Source organism: Microtus ochrogaster, chromosome 22, assembly GCF_000317375.1.
Source record: "Microtus ochrogaster isolate Prairie Vole_2 chromosome 22, MicOch1.0, whole genome shotgun sequence".
Taxonomy (NCBI): domain Eukaryota; kingdom Metazoa; phylum Chordata; class Mammalia; order Rodentia; family Cricetidae; genus Microtus; species Microtus ochrogaster.
The window spans coordinates 11,733,633-11,753,261 of record NC_022023.1 but is presented as its reverse complement, the minus strand read 5'-3'; the positions used below and the strand labels follow the sequence as shown (position 1 = coordinate 11,753,261).

Genomic DNA, 19,629 nt, shown 5'->3' with positions numbered 1-19,629 from the left:
CCCCGAGTGCTGGGATTAAAGGCGTGTGCCACCATCGCCCGGCTGGATTTTACATATTGGAGAAGAAGGGAGACTTGTGATAGGCTCCTGGGGGAGAGGTGTGGCAAGGTGAACTGTGGACCAGCAGTCTGCATTTCCCGGCAGGTGCTGCGGGTGTAGACAGATGCTGGATCCTGAGAAAGAGTGCTGAAACGTTCTACCCTTTCCCAAATCAAGCTGCTCCATGTCAGGGTTTAGCACCCTGAGCCAAGAGGTAGTCGTCCCCCCGCCCCCCCAAAAAAGTTTTGTTTGCCAAAGCTTTTCCTGGTGAGAGGCAATACACACATACACACACACATACACACACACACACAACACACACACACACATCTGCTCACTCCAGATAGGAAGCCCACAATGACCAAAGTATGGACACCAAAGTCCAACTGTGTGAACCAGTGAGTTTTACTGGGTCACCTACGAGAGTACGGGTGAAGGGTCACTTACAGGAGCACAAACGACCTAAGTCAGCTGCATCACCAAGGACCCCAGCATGGGTGACAGCTCACAAAGCGGGGAACCTGGAGCACGCTGCACAGCCCTGCAGGCAGCTCAGCAGGTGCGAGAGTGTCCTTTCCAAGTGGCTCTGGTCTAAGCCTCTTCCAGGCGGCTGGGCGGTTTCTGTACTGTTTCTCCTGGGCAGCTGGTCTTGGCTGAGAGTCTATTCTGCAGCTTAGCTCCTCTGCTCCTGGCAGCTTCTCTTAGACTGAGCCGGCTCTCAGCAGCTTGTACTATTTACTCGGGTAGAGAATCTGGTCAGTTTCAGGGTCTTCTTGAATATATGGAGCTTCTCTGCAGGGTGGAATGTTTCAATCTCAGAAGAATCTGTTTAGGGACACCAAGGTTCCTAACACAAGCTACACAAGCTAGCATACACCGCCCCCCCCCACTCCCCAGGGATGCAAGATCTGGTAGTAGGCAGGAATAGTGTCTTGTCTTCCCATTAGGGGATCTAATGCCCTCTCAGGTCTTTGTCTCCACTTCTGTCCTTAGGATCCCAACCAGCTGATCCGTGCCAGTGCCCTCCGTGTCCTCTCTAGCATCCGTGTGCCCATCATAGTGCCCATCATGATGCTAGCCATCAAGGAAGCTGCCTCGGACATGTCACCCTACGTTCGGAAAACAGCTGCTCATGCCATCCCCAAACTTTACAGGTCTGCCCCACCTTTGCCCTTCGTCCTCCAGGGTCCTCAGTTCCTAAGCCCCAAGCTCACCCATGACCTTACCGCGATCGTGCAGGCTGGAGTAAGACAGTTTGGGGATCCAACAAACACAGGGCGAGTGGGTCTCTGTGTCTGAGGATTGCGTGGCTGGGGACGCTGTTGGGAAGCCTGGGAACAGGAAGGGACATCTTCCCCGCCATTGTTCTCCCTCAGTTTGGACTCTGATCAGAAGGACCAGCTGATAGAAGTCATTGAGAAGCTTCTGGCAGACAAGACCACGGTGAGTGCATTATGGGAAGACCGGACAGAAGCTGGTTCTAGTTCCTCTGCCTTTGCCTTTCACAGCCTCTTACCTTGCTTCCCCAGCTGGTGGCCGGCAGTGTAGTGATGGCCTTTGAGGAGGTCTGTCCCGAGCGCATTGACCTGATTCACAAAAACTACCGGAAGCTCTGCAACCTACTCATTGACGTGGAGGAGTGGGGCCAAGTCGTGATCATCAGCATGCTCACGCGCTATGCGCGCACACAGTTCTTGAGCCCCACGCAGAACGTGAGTTCTAGAATCCAGTCCGGCGGAGGGGAGGGAAGTCACCCCGGGAAGGCGCCCACAGACCCAGTCATGTCCCTTGTAGGAATCCTTGCTAGAGGAGAACCCCGAGAAGGCTTTCTATGGCTCCGAGGAGGACGAGGCCAAAGGTCCCGGTTCGGAGGAGGCAGCCACTGCCGCGCTGCCGGCTCGCAAGCCATATGTTATGGATCCGGATCACCGGCTGCTGCTGCGCAACACCAAGCCGCTGCTGCAGAGCCGCAGCGCCGCTGTGGTCATGGCTGTGGCGCAGCTTTACTTCCACCTGGCGCCCAAGGCGGAGGTGGGCGTCATCGCCAAGGCGCTGGTACGCCTGCTGCGCAGCCACAGGTGCGGGAAGCCCCGCCCCTCGGCTGCCCGAGCCCATGCTCATCCCCCGCCCCCCCATTCCTTCCTCCCTACTCTTTGGCCAACCTGGCTTCCCCGACCCATTGCCCCTCCCCCCAATTGAGGGGTTCAGAACCCTCTAACCCATCCTCTCCACAGCGAGGTGCAGTACGTAGTGCTCCAGAATGTGGCCACCATGTCCATCAAGCGCCGGGTGAGCATGCGTTCAAGGCCCGCTCTGGACCCTGCGGGCTCTGTGGGAGCTGTTGGGACAGAGGGTGGGAGCATGGAGGACCAGGGAATTGGGGTGGGATGAAGAGGGTTGTAGATAAAGGTAGGGGGGTTAACGCTGTGTGCAGGGTATAGGTTTTCAAGACCCCAAACGCAAACCAGGAGCAGGATTTAGACCCTGAAGGGGCGATGGGGAGGCGGGTGCCCAGTGAGAAAAAAATAAGTCAAGAGTTAAGGTGGATGGAGGGCGTGGGGGAAAGGATGAGCATTTTGAGGTTTTAAGGGACGTGGGGCCTGTGCTGGGAGGGGCAGGTGTGTCTGAGGCAAAGCTAGGGCTGTGGTGGAGATTTCCAGGAATGCTCTCTTTCCCCAGGGTATGTTTGAACCCTACCTGAAGAGCTTCTACATTAGGTCCACGGACCCCACCCAGATCAAGATCCTGAAGGTGAGTGCTGGACAGGGTGCATGGCCCCGGATTCCTGCTCGCCTGGTTGAGTGCCAGCTGGGCTAACTAATGCTGGCCACGTTGGTGTCGGCCTCTTTCTGGAGCTGAGCACAGCTCCAGGCTTGGGTGGTGGGAAACTGCCCCTGGTGGTGGGGGACTGCCTCTGGTTTGGGTCACAGGACAAAACTTGTGGGGAGACGCAGCACACAGGCCTGCTCATCCCAGAGAGGGACACCACGACAAATCAAGGTACAGATGTCATCCAAGTCCACCTGGGTGAACCAGTGCGTTTTACTGGGTCACCTACAAGAGTATGGGTGAGGGATCACTTGCAGGAACACAAAGGGCTCAAGACAGCTGCATCACCAAGGTCCACCCCAGCATGGGTGACAGCTCAAAAAGCTGGGAATAGGAAGCATAGTGCACAGCCTGCAGGCAGCTCAGCAGATGGGAGAATGTCCTTTCCAAGTGACTCTGGTCTAAACCTCTCCCAGGCAGCTGGGCTGGTCTCGGAGTCTTTGCAGCTTGGCTTGGCTGAGACTCTACTTTGCAGCTTAGCTCCTCCGATCCTGGCAGCTTCTCTTAGATGGAGAGGGATTCTCAGCGTGTATGTTTACTCTGCTAGGGAGGGGCCTAGTGAATCCTGTTTCAGAATCTTGAAAATGTTGTGAGTTGTTTCCCTTCCTGCTTCAGGAGCTTCCTGCAGGAGGCAATGTTTCAATCCTGGAGGAAACGGTTACAGCGCTGTCTAGTGTGCACCAGACACTTCCCAGAGAGACTCTGTTTTCATAATTGCCTCCAAAGTGTGTATTGCTTCCATTTTATATTTTTAAAAAACCATAGGCTCCAGGCAGTGGTGTGGCTCCCGTGCAGTCACCCAGGTGTGCCGCCATGCTTTCTTTCCCTCTCGGTTTCCTGTCTCTCACATCCCAGCCCCTTCTGACTCTCCAGCACACGTGCAGCCAGCAGGGATAGTGTTGACAGCTGTGTTACCACTCCACTCCCATCCTATGACGTCGATCAAACCGTGGCTAACTTTCCTATCTCTGATCGTAGATGTATGGACTCAAGGGACCTCAAGGGGAGGATACTTGCCTAGTATGCACAAGACTCTGGGATTGACCCCCAGTACCCCATAACCAGGGTGAGGTAGCACATATCTGTAATCCTAGCACTCAGGTGGTAGAAGCAGAAGCATCAAGAGTTCAAGATCACTCTTGGCCACATATTGAGGTCGAGGCCAACTTAGGCTACTTGAGATGCTGTCTCAAAACAAAACGACAAACAGGTATAGATCCAGGGTTTCAAGGTGAAGCAAATGAGTCAGAGACCCTGCTTTTGTTGAGATTATAGTCTTGTGGAGGGGGGAGGCATTAAGCAGCTAATCACAAGACAGTCACAAAAATACATCAATGAAATGTGTCAAGAGAGAAGAGTGTGGAGAGATATAGATAGGAGGCGTTAGGACTGGAGAGCTGTCTCAGCTGTTAAGAGCACTGGCTGCTCTTCCAGAGGACCAGGGTTCCATTACAAGCACCCACAGCGAGTGCTCATGTCCACTTGTACAACTCTAATTTCACAGAATCCAGTGCCCTCTTCTGGCCTCTGCAGGTATTGCATGAACAAGGTACATAGATGAAACAGCATTCGCAGAAAATAAATTTTTAAAAAACTATTCAGAATTAGAATTAGAATAGTGCCACCATCCTTTGAATCAAGGATGATAAGGTGGAGTCTGAACTGAGACCTTGTATATGAAGGTGAATTCCCTAAGTCAATGCAGGGTCAGACATGGGAAGGCCTGCTCCATGCTCATGGTTTGCCGAGACTCTGAGACAGGAGGCAAGAAGAGTGGCCAGGTCTTTCAGAGACTGGCAAGTCATCCCTGCTTTCTATCCTTAAAGGAATGGCTATCTATGGAGGGAGGAGGTGACGTGGCCCTACTTCATCTCTTCTTTGTCGGGGACTTTATTGAGGAGGCACATTGATCCTCTTGTGCATTTCCACAGCACTGAGCATGTGCAGAACTCCCTTGAGTATTGCTTTCTAGTCTATAAAGTCTGTACAGTAAAAGCCCAGACAACCTGCTGGCCACACTGGCCACTTTCTGCCTCTCTGCCTCTCCCTGCAGCTGGAAGTGCTAACCAACCTGGCCAATGAGACCAACATCCCCACCGTTCTACGGGAATTCCAGGTACAAGCCATGGGCTAACCTATAGCCAGCAGCCCAGGGCAGGGTACCCAGCAGATCCTTATTACCCAGTGAGAGTTGGCCTGATGGGTCTCACCTTCAGCAAGAGCCCCAAGCTGCAGAAACTGTGGCCTTAGGTCCCCCTTCCAGTACCTTCTGTTGGCTTAGGGCTGAGCACTCCCCTGATGTGGTTTGGTGATATCATTGTCCTCCCAAGACTTAATCTCTGGCATGATGAATTATAAAATGAGGGGTCACTGGAAGGTCATCCTTAAGCCCTTTGCTGTGGGGTCACTACTTACTGTCCTGCTATCCCACAGACCTACATCCGCAGCATGGACAAAGACTTTGTGGCAGCCACCATCCAGGCCATTGGACGATGTGCGACGAACATAGGCCGAGTCCGCGACACCTGCCTCAATGGCTTGGTACAGCTTCTGTCCAATCGCGATGGTCAGTGTTTGCCTGGAGAAGTGCTTGGCCTTGGCGGTGTATGTGTGTGTGCTTGAATGTCTGACCCTGCTGGCCAGTGGGTATTCCCTTGCGTGTCTCGGTACAATGTCCGTCTGCTTCGGTTAGTGTCCAGGTATTGCTGTAACTGGAGGGCTGCTTGAGACGTGCAGGGAGCTGAGGAAGAGGATGGCCAAGGGCATCGCAGGTGTGCCTGTCCGCCTTGGTGCAGCCATTCAACTGTTGTGGGGCTCAGGTTCTCATTCTTATTCCCTAGAGCTTGTGGTCGCAGAGTCCGTGGTGGTCATTAAGAAGCTGCTGCAGATGCAGCCGGCGCAGCACGGGGAAATCATCAAACACTTGGCAAAGCTCACAGACAACATTCAGGTGAGGGAGCAACTCCACGTTCTCAGCCTGCCCCAACGTGGTCCCCATGGTTTCTTTTTAAAGAGTTATTGTGCTTTTAAAGTGTGTGTGTGTGTGTGTGTGTGTGTGTGTGTGTGTGTGCATGCGCGCCAGTGCCTGCAGAGGCCAGGCCAGAAGCTTCAGATTCCTGGAGCTAGAGTTACAGGCAACTGTGCACTGCCCAGCATGGGTGCTGGGAACTGAACTTGGGTCGTCAGCAAGATCGCCAAGTGCTCTTCACTTGGGAGCCATCTTTCTAGCCCTGTTGATGACTTTAAGACCCTATAACCAAATGCTTTAGCTTCATCCAAATCAACTTCCAAATGGACACTGGAAGTTCTTCAGGTAGAAGGAGAGCGATTGGACCGTGTGACCTTGTCTAAGAGTATCCCTACGGGGTCCCTCACAGAACTCTTCAGCCTTTCCCACCGCTCTTTATTTCCCACCAAAGCTCTCACCGAAGATGGCTGATTGATTAATCCCTTCTTTTTCTGTTGCATTGAAGTGTTTAAATAGCCCTAATTACTGGAGATTCAGAAATACAGACATGGCAGTACAGGAATAAATCTAGAAAACCATGGTTCACTTTAGGGCTTGGCAGCTTTACCTGTGATAATGAAACCATATGGAATAGGGGTCTGTTTATGAAAGGCCCACTTACACTTATTCCCCCTCTACCCCCATCCTCAGACACCTAGAAGACAGTAGGCCAGCACAGATGGTAACCATTTCCTTCGCAGTTCCTCCCACCCACACCAGCCTGTTTCCTCTCGTCCTAATGCCTGCCCGTACCCACAGGTGCCCATGGCACGAGCCAGCATCCTCTGGCTCATCGGAGAGTACTGTGAGCATGTGCCCAAGATTGCACCTGATGTCCTGAGAAAAATGGCCAAGTCGTTCACAGCGGAGGAGGACATCGTGAAGCTGCAGGTCATCAACCTGGCAGCCAAGCTTTACCTGACCAACTCAAAGCAGGTAAGGAGGGGGAGACATCCCCACGAGCTTTCTCTGGACCCCCGAGAGCTGTCCCAGGAAGCATTCCTTTGACTCTCTCCTGTAGGCCTGGACTCTGTTCTGAAAAGACATATTAGGATGGTAACCAGTGCCTCCCCAGTGTCCAGAGCTAGTCCTGAGGCAAGTGGAGTCACCACTGAAGAGAGTTTCTTGTGAGGCTGTGTATAATCATGTCTTGATGTTAGAGAGACCTTATCTGTCACCTTTGGAACATGGGCTCTGAAATGCTTATGCTGATTGAGCTAAGGGAGGGGCTGGCCGTGATGGGCGTTGATGGGAGAACATGTATTCCAGGGGACATGGGTTGTGACTTCTTCCCAAAGGTTGGTGACGTCTGGCCTGTCTATGCCAGGGTTAAGGTCAAGATTGTGTTCCAGCCTGGGTGGTGTTGGTAAACAGTGTCTTTTGAAAGGTAAAAGATTATGAGAGGTACTCTGGCCAAGGATGTGGTTCAAGTAAGCTGGAATATTAGAGCCTTTGGTTATCCAGTATTCCCTGAGATGGCTTATTCCAAGGATAAGGCAGAATGTACAGAACTTTTCAAGGAGCCAGAGACTGCAAACAAGAGGGAAGTTCAGCAATGTTGTTGTCATTCTTAAACTGCTGCCCACAGGCTGACCCTGGCCTGCGGCTTATTTTTACAAATATTTCAATTTGAGCACGTTCATTTACATTCTACATATGGATGCATTCGTGCTACCGTGGTAGAGCTGACTGCTTTAAAGCAGTACGCATGGCCTATAAAACCTAAACCTCTCTGATCCTTTCCAGAAAATGCTTGCAGATCCTTGAAACAAAATATCCGGATGAATGGATCAGCTCTACAGTAAAGCGATAGCCCGAGACTGCAGTGTGCCCTCAAAGTGGCTCTTTTGCTGTCCTACGGCAGTCTTAGGATCACAGCACGTAGCATCTTTACTGATGGCTTTGATTCATAGTGCTTGGCCTGAGTTCAGGGACTCGAGTTGGGATAGGCTGGGCCACCAAGTGCCAGGCTCTGGTAAAGAGTCAGATAGAAGGGCAGTAGCTACATGTAGAGGCAGCAAGTACTGGGTCTTGTGTATCAGTGTTGTGGGGAATCAACCCTGAGAGAGTGAGCAGCATGGGGAAGCAATTGTGTAGGTGCTGTCTTGTTTGGAAGGGAGGAAGGAGCAGGCTGGGGGAGCTCTTGGAAAAATGAAGCAGGACCTAGAGAGTGTCACTCAGTGGTAGAGCACGTGCATAGCACGCACAAAGCTCTGGTCCTCTGGGTTCAGCTCCCAACACCTGAAGGAAGCAAACCAAGCAAAGGGGCATAATCAGCGCTTGTGCAGTGGAGAGTGTGGCATGCTCAGAATTCAGCCAGGGTCCTGAGGTCACTGTGTTTTTATAACCTTGGGCCTGTCTGCGTGGCAGTTGTCACTGTCATGGTGGGTGGTGACAGTTGATGACTTCTCCTCCTTCTTCTCCTCTTTCTTCTTTTTTGTTGTCAGGGTCTTTGTGTAACAGTCTTGGCTGCCCTGGAACTCATTTTGTAGACTAGTCTGGCCTCATAATCATAGAGATCCCCCTCCCTCTGCCTCCCCAGTGTAGCTGCCACTCGGGTATAAGCCACAGTTGACTTCTTTACTGGTTTCTTTGAGTCACAGTGGGTAGTGTTACCCCAGGGACTCAAGCAAGGGAGGCAGGCCACCAAGTGTTGGGACTCTGAGTAGTCATCACTGCTAACTACACATGCATTCATTCATTCATGCACCCTGTTTTCTAGATGGTTCCCTTAGGTGTGGGCATGGTAATGTCATATTTTAATCCTGTAAACTTTTAGTAGCTTCATGATAAATTACTATCAACTTAGTGGCTTAAGATAATATCTATATTTTCTTTCAGTTTTTATGGGTCAAGAACCTGTTATGACTCAGTTGGGTCTTATGCAAGACTGTCCTAGAAGTGTAGGCCAAGGCTGGGTTTCCACCTGGAGGCTATGCTGAATACAGGTTCACGTCCCGGCTCACACAGTGTCAGGTTTACGTCCCAGCTCACACAGTGTCAGGTTTACGTCCCGGCCCACACAATGTCAGGGTCACGTCCCAGCTCATGCAATGTTCCAGCTCACACAGTGTGAGGTTCACGTCCCGGCCCACACAATGTCAGGGTCACGTCCCAGCTCATGCAATGTCAGGTTCATATCCTGGCTCAGACAATGTCAGGTTCACGTCCCGGCTCACACAGTGTCAGGTTCATGTTCCGGCTCACACAACGCCAGTACTGCTGTGGCTATGGATCCAGGGCCCTGACTTCTTGCTGACTTCCAGCTAGAGACTCCTCCTAGTTTTTAGAAGCTGTCTTCAGTTTCTTCTATGCGAGTCTCCCAATGTGGCCACTTCATTTTTCCAAACCACAGGGACAAATTCCCTAGAGCCTTTGTACTAGCAAGACAGGCTTCTACTCCCATCACCCTTGCCACATTCCAAAGTCTCAGGCCTTGCTCACACCAAGGCAAGGAGGTTACACAAAGTGCAAACATTCAGAAGTGACTTGCGTGTGGGTTAGCATGAATGTTGACACGGGTTATTGAGAATGTCCCATAGTGTTCTTCCCTGGCAGCTGGACCCCTTGGTCAGTAGGAGTTATCGTTATATAACATTTGGCTCTTAGGTTCTCTTGAACAGCCTCATCTGAAAAGAAATGTGTGTTTATGTGCCTTGTGTATACATATATATGTGTGTGTGTATATATATATATGTATACACAAGGCACATAAAATAAATACATATTTCTTTATGTGCTTACATATATACATATATATGTTTATATATACATATATATACACAAGGCACATAAAATAAATACACATTTATGTATGTATGTATGTATCTTACAGACACATAAAATGTGTGTGTTTATGCCTCTGTGTGAGCGTGTATATTTGTACGCACGCCATATACATGCAGGAGTCCATGGAAGTCAGAAGAGGGCATCACATCCTTTGGAACTTGACTTAGAAATGGTTGTGAGCTAACATGTAGGTGCTGGGAATTGAACCCAGGTCCTCTGGAAAAGCAACCTCTAAGTCATTTCTCCAACCACAACAGCCTACAGTTTTAGTACGTTGTAGCTAGGTGAGTGGGGCTCTGGGGTAGAGCTTGGACATGGTGTGAAGAATGGCTCTTTAAAGTGAGCAAAGGTGATGGGTTGTTACAATCTCTCCAGTATGGCAGTGCATGGGTTATTACAGACAGTCTTGCAGTGTGGTAGTGCATGTGTTATTACAGACAATCTCACCGTGCAGTGGTGCATGGGTTATTACAGACAGACAATCTCGCAGTGCGGCAGTGCATAGACCAGCCTCTTATCTTGATTGTTGACATGGGATTAGGCCTGTGGACAGATGGACCCAGCCCTTCAGTGTTCTTTCTAGAACGAGACAAGGGAAGGAGATGGTCTGTTACTGGCCTCCTGTGAAGCCTATGGAAGAAGATGCTGTCCTAAACTGGAGGGGAGGGGACGGATGTGCCACTGTATCCTAATAGCGTGTTGTCAGATGGTCGGTGGCATCCCGTGTGTGTGTTTCTGAGTCCACTGTATTAGGAGAATCTGGGGTGGAATTGTGGACGTTGCTGTACTAGAGGGGCTGAGCGGGATGTGAGGCATCAGAGTCCATGGAGAGCATAGTGTAGGTAAGAGTGCGGACAGTTATAAAGTGATATGGGACAGTTATACCACAACCGCAGCCCTGATTCTGGACCAGCACCTGGAAATCTCTGCCCATCTCGGATGTCTACTTGGTGGCAGCAGGGTTAGCAAACTAGTCCTGTCTATGGTTGGATGTGGTGTTGCGTCATCACAAATCTTCCGAGTCCCAGAGTCGTCCCTAGGTTCTGTCTTGCTCTTGCCTGCTACCTGCACATACGCTAGTGTTAGCTGTGATCTTGGTGATAGGGAAGAGACACATAGAGATCTGGGCCAAAGGCATAGGCAGTGACAGGGATGGGACCTCTGATGCAGACTCAGGTATAGTAGCTATGGGCTTCTCAACCTTGAAGAAGCCATTTCCTGATTCTGCTTCTCTGAAGTGAGGCAATCGTACCTACCACTTGGATGGATCGTGGAGATGGCGGAGAGCGGGGAACAGCTGGCACAGTACTTAGCTCCGGAAGTCCTTCATAAATGATGGTGGCCCCCACCGCCATCACGCGAAGGCAGCTTAGACTAGGCCAAGATTGGGACGGTATCTGAGACTTCTGGTCCTCAGATACAGCTGCAGGCTGTGAACTCCACATGACCTTCACAAACCTCAGAGGCAGAGCCATTTTGATCTTGTTAGAATCATCTAGGGGACTGACTGGGATCTCTGAGACCCCCTAGGCTGTTCAGGATTTACTCTGTGTGTTGATAGTTCCTGTGGAAGAACCCCTGTTTACCTCGCTCCTTGTTGTCTTAATTCTTTGAAGTGGGGGATGGAGCCTGGAAACCACAAGGTGTAGCAAAGTTAGCCTTCTGCTAACCCTGTTGTGCCAGAGGAAAGGGGCTGGCTGGCCTGGATCACTAGGGACTAGAAATGAGAAGAATAGAATCCAGGACCAGGAGGGAGGAGAGAGCAACCTCATTTGCTGGTCCAAAGATCATAAGTCAGACCAGAAAGCTGAAATGTAGAGCTGAGAACCAGGGCAGGCTGGGGGGAAAGTTGAGTGATGTACATAAGAGAGAAAGAGACTCTCTCCCTGGATGTGCTGACTGAACACAGCTGTCTCCAAGTCTCCTGGGTCCCCACCCTCTGTTGACTCCTGAGCCACCCTCTCTTCTCTCCTCAGACAAAGCTCCTGACCCAGTATGTGCTGAGTCTGGCCAAGTACGACCAGAACTACGATATCCGAGATCGAGCCCGCTTCACCCGGCAGCTCATCGTTCCTTCTGAGCAGGGTGGTGCCCTCAGCCGCCATGCCAAGAAACTCTTCCTGGCCCCTAAGCCAGCCCCTGTCTTGGAGTCATCCTTCAAAGGTGGGAGCAGGAGCCAGGGTAACCTCCTGGGAGAGAGGGCAGGAAGTGGCTGGGCCAGGACCCAGGGTCCAGGATTTCACCCAAGGCCACCTAAGGCTGGGCACCACGCTCCTGTGTGCAAAACTGATCTGCTCTTCTCCCCAAAGGCTCCACTGCAGCCTTAACCATTTCTGCCTCACCTGAATATTTGTTCTCTCTGTCACATGGGACTTTTGCTTTCTCTCCCTTTCTTAGGCTCCTCTTTCACCTCCCTTCTGAGCAGGCTTTGGGCTTGGGATTCTATACTAGGATGTTAAATGCCAAGGACCCAGGAAGGCAGGTAGAATGTGCAAAGGAGAGGGCCATATTGCCAACATGAGTGCAATCACTCGAGGTCAACCCAAGCCCTGGTCTCCAGCCTCCCAGCCTCTGTGACCTGGGAGGGGAGGGGTTGTTCCAGCTGCTCATTAGCCCTAGAAACCCAAGCCAGGGCCTAGCCAGGCAAGATGCTTCCTGCGCAGAGCCTGGTTTTCCTGGTACTTCTGCATTTTTTTTTCCTCCCCTGGGGCTCAGAGGTTGATGTAGGAGAGTGATGGAAATCTCCCAGGATGCTGGACAGCCCTGAAACCATCCTCATTCATGTCTTTGTGTTACTGTCCTACACCATCTGTCCGCTGTGACCCTAACTCTCCTCACACTCCATTCTGACTGCTTGTCCCTCCCCATGATCACAGAGGCCCACCAGATCTGTCCTCTCTCCCTCTGCTAGCCTAGCTGGCCTCCTTGACCTCCCGTGTTAGCCTTTTCTCTAAGCCTGGCTGTGCCCAGAAGGGGGAGCCACGTTCACACTTTGGCCTTCCCATTGATACCTGAGCAGCCAGGCAGGCAGCATCTCTGACCCTGGACTCTTCTTCCTTAACACCTTGTCCACATTCTCTTTAGTCTCTGTCCTGGACTGACTAGAAAGCTTTTTCTCCCATCATGTAGACCTGTGTGTAGTCGGGTACAGGAGTCACCAGGGGGTGGAGTCATCTGTTTCCTTGCCCAGGTTGGGAATCCCCCACTAGAATCAGCACCCAGTCTGGCCTAGGAATCGCGTACCCCCATATCAAGCACTGTGCACCGCCACAACTGGCCTCATTGTAAACCTGTCTTCAGATCGTGACCATTTCCAGCTGGGCTCTCTGTCCCACCTGCTCAATGCAAAGGCTACAGGCTACCAGGAGCTCCCAGACTGGCCGGAGGAAGCCCCAGATCCGTCCGTGCGCAACGTAGAGGTCAGTAGCTTTGGCACGTGTGTGCATGCGTGCGTGTTTATGTACGCGTGTGAGTGTGTGAACGTGCGCGCATTCGTGTGTGTTGGGTAAGGGACAGCAGCAGGGGGCCCTGGCAGTGCCATCCCAGCCCCCCATACCTTCCCCACATACAGGAAGAAGACCTTTCCCTTATTGAGACCCACGTGGGCCTGTTGGGCGAATACACTGAGGTCCCCTCTGTGTGCCGTGTACCCTCCTCCTCCTCTCTCCCTGTGTGCTGTGCCCTAGGCCTTTTCTCCTTGGCTGGGTGCAGTCATGGCTGTGAACCATTTACTCCTCTCCGTATGGACTCCGTGCATCTCCATTTTCTCTCTTGGGGTCAGGCCCGATTAGGGAACCAAGAAGAGCTGTGAGGGGTGTGAAGGGCATGAGCTTTCCTTCCCCCTCCTCCAACCCTGAGGAAACGGCCCCTTCTCATGACATCTTCAGGTACCCGAATGGACCAAGTGCTCAAATCGGGAGAAGAGGAAGGAGAAAGAAAAGCCTTTCTACTCTGACTCCGAGGGGGAGTCTGGCCCCACCGAGTCTGCAGACAGCGGTGAGCAGAGGGGTAGAGCTTCCCGCCATTCAGGACAGACTGTGATGTCTTGCCCATGTGCACGCCCTTGCGGTGGCGCATGTTCTGCCTGTGTGTAGACCATGGTCGTGCACTTGCTTGTGAGCCGCAGCCTGTGCGAACCCAAGTGTCCGTTCTCAGACGTGTGTGCTGTGCAAATGACATGTGTGGGCCCTTCCATGTTTTTGAAGCCTCAGTTGGCATCTAGGGTTGGATGGGTCAGACGGAGTTGAAGTTTCAGTTCTGAGCCTGGAGCTGGGGAACCCAAACAACTCCCGTGGACCCAGAAAGGCCTCTACATACAGTGGGGAGGGCCTTCGCTGTTGGTGGCGGGGGTTTCGTTTGCAGCAGAGACCTGACACATTTCCTCCGTAGAGCCGGAATCTGAAAGTGAGCCCGAAAGTAAGAGCAGCAGCGAGAGCGGCTCTGGGGAGTCCAGCAGCGACTCGGATAATGACGAGGAGGATGAAGAGAAAGGAGGAGGCAGCGAGAGGTAAGCAGAGGAGCCTTGGGGAGCTAGTCTGGAACAGAAACATCCGGGTCTCGAGGCAGCCCTGGGCTTCCCGCGAGATGCTGGGGGCCTTCATACCCACTGCTCCGTGGCTGGCGGCTCTGCCCGACTGCCAAGGTCTGGGAGGTCTTAAAGACCTCCTGGGAGTGACAGAGATGTAACCGGGGGCTTGGAGTCCAAGATGGCACCAGCTGGGTTAAAGCTTTTATGGGGCCATGTACAAGTAGATACGGGCTTGGCTGGCCCAGGGTTCCCACGCTCACCTCCGCTTTTCAAGAGAAGTCATGAAAAGTCCCCTGTTCGGGGAGATGAGGGGGTCCAGGCTGAACCTTAGCCTCACCACTTCCACCCCCCTTTAGTGAACAGAGTGATGAAGAAGGTGAGAAGAAGAAGACGAAGAAGAAGAAGGTGCCAGAGGGGCACAGGGAGGGCTCATCATCCGAGGAGGGCAGCGAGTCCAGCAGCAGTTCCTCGGAGTCCGAGGCGACGTCAGAGTCGGAGGAGGAGCAGGCTGAACCTGCCTCCTGGAGGAAGAAAACAGTAAGAGCGTGCTTCCTACCCCTCCCCGGGGCCAGACGTCTTCCCACCATTCATTACAGACTGTGATGTCTCCCACCATGCCAGAGAAGGCTTAGGGTGCTCCTCTTCCTCATAGCTCCACCCCCTCTTTTTCTCTTTCAGCCTCCCAGCAGCAAGAGTGCCCCTGTAGCCAAGGAGATCTCCCTGCTTGACCTAGAGGACTGTGAGTTTGAATGGTAGAAGGCACGGGTGAAGGAAGCCCGGTGTGACTTAGGAGGCGTCCTGGAGTCTGGGGTGTCTGTCCTGGGCCATTCTGGTTTCTAGGCTACTGTGTCTCTCGCTGTCCACGGTGCTGAAGTTTGCTCCTTGAGCCCTGGGCTCCTTTCAACCCAAGACCACCCTAATTTCCTCTTCCTCATTAACCAGCTTTCTTTCTCCCCGTCCACTCCCAGTTACCCCTCCTAGTGTCCAACCTGTGTCTCCTCCCATGGTTGTATCTACCAGTCTGGCTGCTGACCTGGAGGGCCTGACACTCACAGACTCTGCTCTGGTACCTTCGGTGAGCTGGGGAAGAACTTAGCTGAATGCTGCATCCTGTGGTCTGGGCCTGTATGCTAGGAGGTGGGAATGATGGCTGGGATACCCTGGTTGGGACTGGCTATCCTTTGCCTTATTTCTGAACTCCCTTCCCCTCCCCTCCCCCTCCAGCTGCTGAGTCCAGTGTCCAGCATTGGGAGGCAGGAGCTGCTGCACCGGGTAGCCGGAGAGGGGCTGGCCGTGGACTATGCCTTCAGTCGCCAGCCTTTCTCTGGGGACCCCCACATGGTGTCCATACACATCTACTTCTCCAACAACTCTGAGACTCCCATCAAGGGGCTGCATGTGGGCACTCCCAAGCTGCCGGCTGGCATCAGCATCCAAGAATTCCCTGAAATTGGTACAGAGGGCCTTGGGAGGGTAGAGGAAGAGGCCCCTAGCAGATTCAGTCTTTCTGTAGTTGCTGATACTATTTTAGGGTCAAGCCAGGTGCCCTGCTATGGGGAACCAGAGGTGGAATTAAATATGACTTACACCATGGTGGACAAGATGAATAAGAAATAAGCAAGTTCATATTAGGGCCCGAGGTGACTAAGCAGTTTTGAGAGTGGGTGAGGGAAAGGTACTTAGGCTTCAAGGGGAAGCCAAGGACAGTCTCCAGAGACACAGAAATCTGGGAATCCAGAGGGCTAGTCTGCTCTGATAAAGAAGAGAGACTGAAGCCATACTGGGTTCCAGGACAATCATGGCCTTTCCTGTCCCCCTCATTGCTTGTCTAACCTCACCCAGAGTCCCTGGCACCTGGAGAATCCACCACTGCTGTGATGGGCATTAACTTCTGTGACTCAACCCAGGCAGCCAACTTCCAGCTGTGGTATGTCCCCAACTCATGTGGTAGTGAGAGAATGGGATGGAGAGGGGCAGGGTCTGAGAGGACCAGAGCAGTTCTGTGGGTCTGGCTGCCATTCCCAGCCCGAGATCTCATCTCACTCTTCTGCCGCTTTGCCCTGCCTCAAGGTAATGGGAATGAGGGAAGTGGTTGCCGGCTTCATTTCTGCTCCTGTTCTGCTTTTGCTTTTCCCAGCACCCAAACCCGACAGTTCTATGTCTCCATTCAGCCGCCTGTTGGGGAGCTGATGGCCCCCGTGTTCATGAGTGAGAATGAGTTCAAGAAGGAGCAGGGTGAGTGCTCCCTGTGGTGGATTGTGCAGACATGTGGGAGGAGCCTCTGCCCTTTAGACAGAGAGGGCCCTGTAGCTTCTGCCAAGACTGAGGCATGTGTGAGGCTTGGGAAAGTTCGCACACAGCCCGGGCCTGCATTCCGGTTGGGGATACAGTGCATGCAGAGGTATGGTGGAAAGTGTTGGGAATAATTCTGTCTAGGACACGGGAATCCTACTAGAGGGGAGAACTAAGAACAAAACTGGAGTTGGTATTGTTTGTCCTAGTTCCGAGGAGCCCTGAATGCTATGCTAAAGGCTCTTGGTCTAGGATTCCAGAGTGAGCAGGGATCCCAGAAGTTACTGCAGGAGGGAGGGGGGAGCTTTTTAGCAGTGGCAAGTCATGGAAGCAGGAGAAAGGCTCCATCCTCTTCAGAAAGAACAGCCTGGTAACACTCGCAGCTAAGAGCGGAGAAGCCAGCTGTGGGAAAAGGTAGCCCTATATCAGGAGAGGAGATAAGGGCTTCACACAGCTCTGGCCTCAATTTCTTGGGGTGAAGGACAAATATTATGGGTAGTGATAAGGTCATTGTGATAGACCCGATGAGAGATGCCGAGGCAGGGTCAGAGCCATGGCAGAAGGCATGAGAGGGCTGGAATGGGAGAGATTGGGAAGAGGCAAGCTACAGACAGTAGCCTTGAGATGGAGAGGAGGTGGACCATAGCCTGACTCTAGAATCCCTGGCTTGATATGGAGATGGGCAATGCCCTTCCACCTCGAGCAGGTGGTGAGCGTTTACTGAGTAAATGTTTCCAGTTTTGAGAGTCATGTGGTCTCTCTTGTAATGACATGAGACAGTCACTTAAATGAATGGGTGTGGCTATGTTCCTAAGAATATTTTATTTAGATATTTGGGAAACTTTAATTTTAAAGCTTCAAGAAATGCTCAGTGCTTAAAAAAAGCAATACAGCTACAGAACCACAAGCCATTTGGGTAGTGAACTGCATTTGGCTTATAGCCTAAAGATTAGTCAGACCCCTGCTCTGGAAGAAAGAACGAACAAGGCAGGCAAGAGAACAGCCTGGCTGGTTTTGGGGCCAGGCCATCTTGAAGCACATTTTGGGAGGTGTTAGGATGTGATTGAATATATAGATCTGTGCTTAGCAAACACCTGCAGACTGCAGTCACAAGCACAGAGGTGGGAATGGAAGCTGTGAGTGCGGGCGACATCGCCCTGACAGAGGGGGCAGTGGTAGCATGGGGGGTGAGGGGTTGTGCAGAATCTTAGGAATTCCTGCCTTCTCCCGGAGAAAGGGGGAGAAAGGGGAGGGAGCAAAAAGAGCTGACAAGGCAGGAAGGTGCTAGGAGGTGCCTGTAGGCTGCAATGGCCACAGACTTCCGGATCCAGCATGCCAGTACCCATGCTGAGCTTAGGGAGAGCAGGCTACTAAAGAGGGATAGCACAGTTGCAGTGGCTTGAGGGAGATTTTAGAATCCTCTGTGGAGGACCTTGGCCATGAATAGGGAGAGAGCAGGGCACCACCATGAGGAACGCTCCCCCTTCCAGAAAGTTCTCAGGAACGGGTAGATGTGGGCATGACCAGCGCGATGGATAGTGACAGGGTGGTGTTGCTGGCCAAGAATGGAGGGTGTGAGAGAAACAAGGCAAGTGTGTCAGTTTCCTGAACCGAGAGAATGGGGAAGCTTCACAGGAAGGAGAAAGGCCAAACAGAAGCCTGGTGAGGGTGATTCTGACCTACAGAGCCTGGGAGAACCTGAGAATATTTCGCTAGCTAGTGCAGGTGCTAGCCTGTATCCGCCACAGCCTCTGCCTTCATCATGACCTCTGACCCCAGGAAAGCTGACAGGCATGAATGAAATCACGGAGAAGCTCACACTGCCAGACACCTGTCGGAGTGACCACGTGGTGGTGCAGAAAGTGACCGCCACGGCCAACCTGGGCCGTGTTCCTTGTGGGACATCTGATGAGTACAGGTACGAGTGGAGGGGCAGAGGTGGGCTCTGCAGGGTCCTGGCTTGAAGGAGCACCCCAAGCCCCAGGGCACCTCTCCTCTGCTCCCACCTCAGGTTTGCAGGGAGGACACTGACTAGTGGGAGCTTGGTCCTGCTGACTCTGCATGCCCGGCCAGCTGGACCTGCCCAGCTGACTGTCAACAGTGAGAAGATGGTCATCGGCACCATGCTGGTGAAAGATGTGATTCAGGCTCTGACTCAGTGACTCTGGAGTACTGTGACCTCAGTGATCGTCACCTGTCCCTCCCTGTGACGTTTGCTCACACCTCTCCCCTCTACTCTCCTTCCTCCCTCGCTCCTCCCTCCATCCTATTACCCACCTAGTGTGGGGGCACTATCTCCCTCCCACCTGTTTCCCATGGGTTCCTTAATGACTCTGCAGAGGAAGATAGTAGCTGCTCCTCCAGCAATCCCTTCCCTCGGCTTTCTGTAGGTATTTATGTAGCAAAAATCTCAATAAAATGTCTTCTCCCTGGGTTGTGGCTCACCTTTCCTTCTAAGGGATTGGGGGTTTAGGGGAAGCTGTTCATGGCTCTCGGGGAGACTCTGGTTGGTAACTGAGCTGACCACCTCTAGGCAGGAGCGTGTCGGAAGCTCTGAGTGAGAGGCATCTAGGAGAGCACGCCAGAGCTGGAAGGAGTCCTCAGTTTCAGCTGGGTGTGGTATCACTGGCCTATAGTCCCAGCACGTGCAAAGTGGAGGCAGGAAGACCAGACGTTCAGGATTCTCTTTAGCTACGTAACAAATACAAAGCGAGTCTTAACTACATAATCTGTCTCAATTTTTTTTCTTGACCTCTTTTTCTTTACGTGTGTGTGTAACTGTATTGCATGTTTGTGGGCACACTGTGGTGTGTGTACACATAATATGAACACGTGTGTATGTATACATGCATGTGTATGTCAGGGTCTGAAGTTGATGTCAGCCATCACTCTTGCTCATTCTTCCAACTTACTCATTGAAGCAGGGTCTCTCAGTCACACCAGTTTGCTGATACGCTTAGTGTCCCCAGCCAGCTCGATCTGGGAGTCCTGTCCCCACCTTCCCAGGCTAGAATTACAGGTAGGCTGCTACACACATACAGTATTCACGGGGGGTTTGGGGTCTTTCCACTTGCCTGGAAAACACTTTCACTGTGGAGCCAGCTTCCCAGCCCTCTCCCCGCAGCCCTTTTCTACATCTGAGCAG

At 52.3% G+C, this 19,629-nt stretch overlaps 1 protein-coding gene across 1 annotated transcript in view; it reads left to right on the top strand.

Annotated features, from left to right (window-relative positions):
• Ap3b2 (adaptor related protein complex 3 subunit beta 2) overlaps positions 1–18,917 on the top strand; it is a 34,799-nt gene extending 15,882 nt beyond the window's left edge. Inside the window, exons 5-26 of the mRNA XM_005357663.2 lie at positions 1,033–1,193; positions 1,416–1,482; positions 1,569–1,751; positions 1,834–2,117; positions 2,274–2,328; positions 2,719–2,790; positions 4,922–4,984; positions 5,302–5,434; positions 5,709–5,818; positions 6,635–6,811; positions 11,641–11,827; positions 12,965–13,083; positions 13,552–13,660; positions 14,054–14,171; positions 14,549–14,729; positions 14,871–14,931; positions 15,161–15,267; positions 15,417–15,645; positions 16,035–16,119; positions 16,330–16,427; positions 18,264–18,402; positions 18,496–18,917. Of these exons, the coding sequence (XP_005357720.1) occupies positions 1,033–1,193; positions 1,416–1,482; positions 1,569–1,751; positions 1,834–2,117; positions 2,274–2,328; positions 2,719–2,790; positions 4,922–4,984; positions 5,302–5,434; positions 5,709–5,818; positions 6,635–6,811; positions 11,641–11,827; positions 12,965–13,083; positions 13,552–13,660; positions 14,054–14,171; positions 14,549–14,729; positions 14,871–14,931; positions 15,161–15,267; positions 15,417–15,645; positions 16,035–16,119; positions 16,330–16,427; positions 18,264–18,402; positions 18,496–18,646 (2,889 nt within the window). The 3' untranslated portion in view covers positions 18,647–18,917. The remainder of the gene's footprint in view (positions 1–1,032; positions 1,194–1,415; positions 1,483–1,568; positions 1,752–1,833; positions 2,118–2,273; positions 2,329–2,718; positions 2,791–4,921; positions 4,985–5,301; positions 5,435–5,708; positions 5,819–6,634; positions 6,812–11,640; positions 11,828–12,964; positions 13,084–13,551; positions 13,661–14,053; positions 14,172–14,548; positions 14,730–14,870; positions 14,932–15,160; positions 15,268–15,416; positions 15,646–16,034; positions 16,120–16,329; positions 16,428–18,263; positions 18,403–18,495) is intronic.
• The last annotated feature ends 712 nt before the right edge of the window (positions 18,918–19,629 follow it).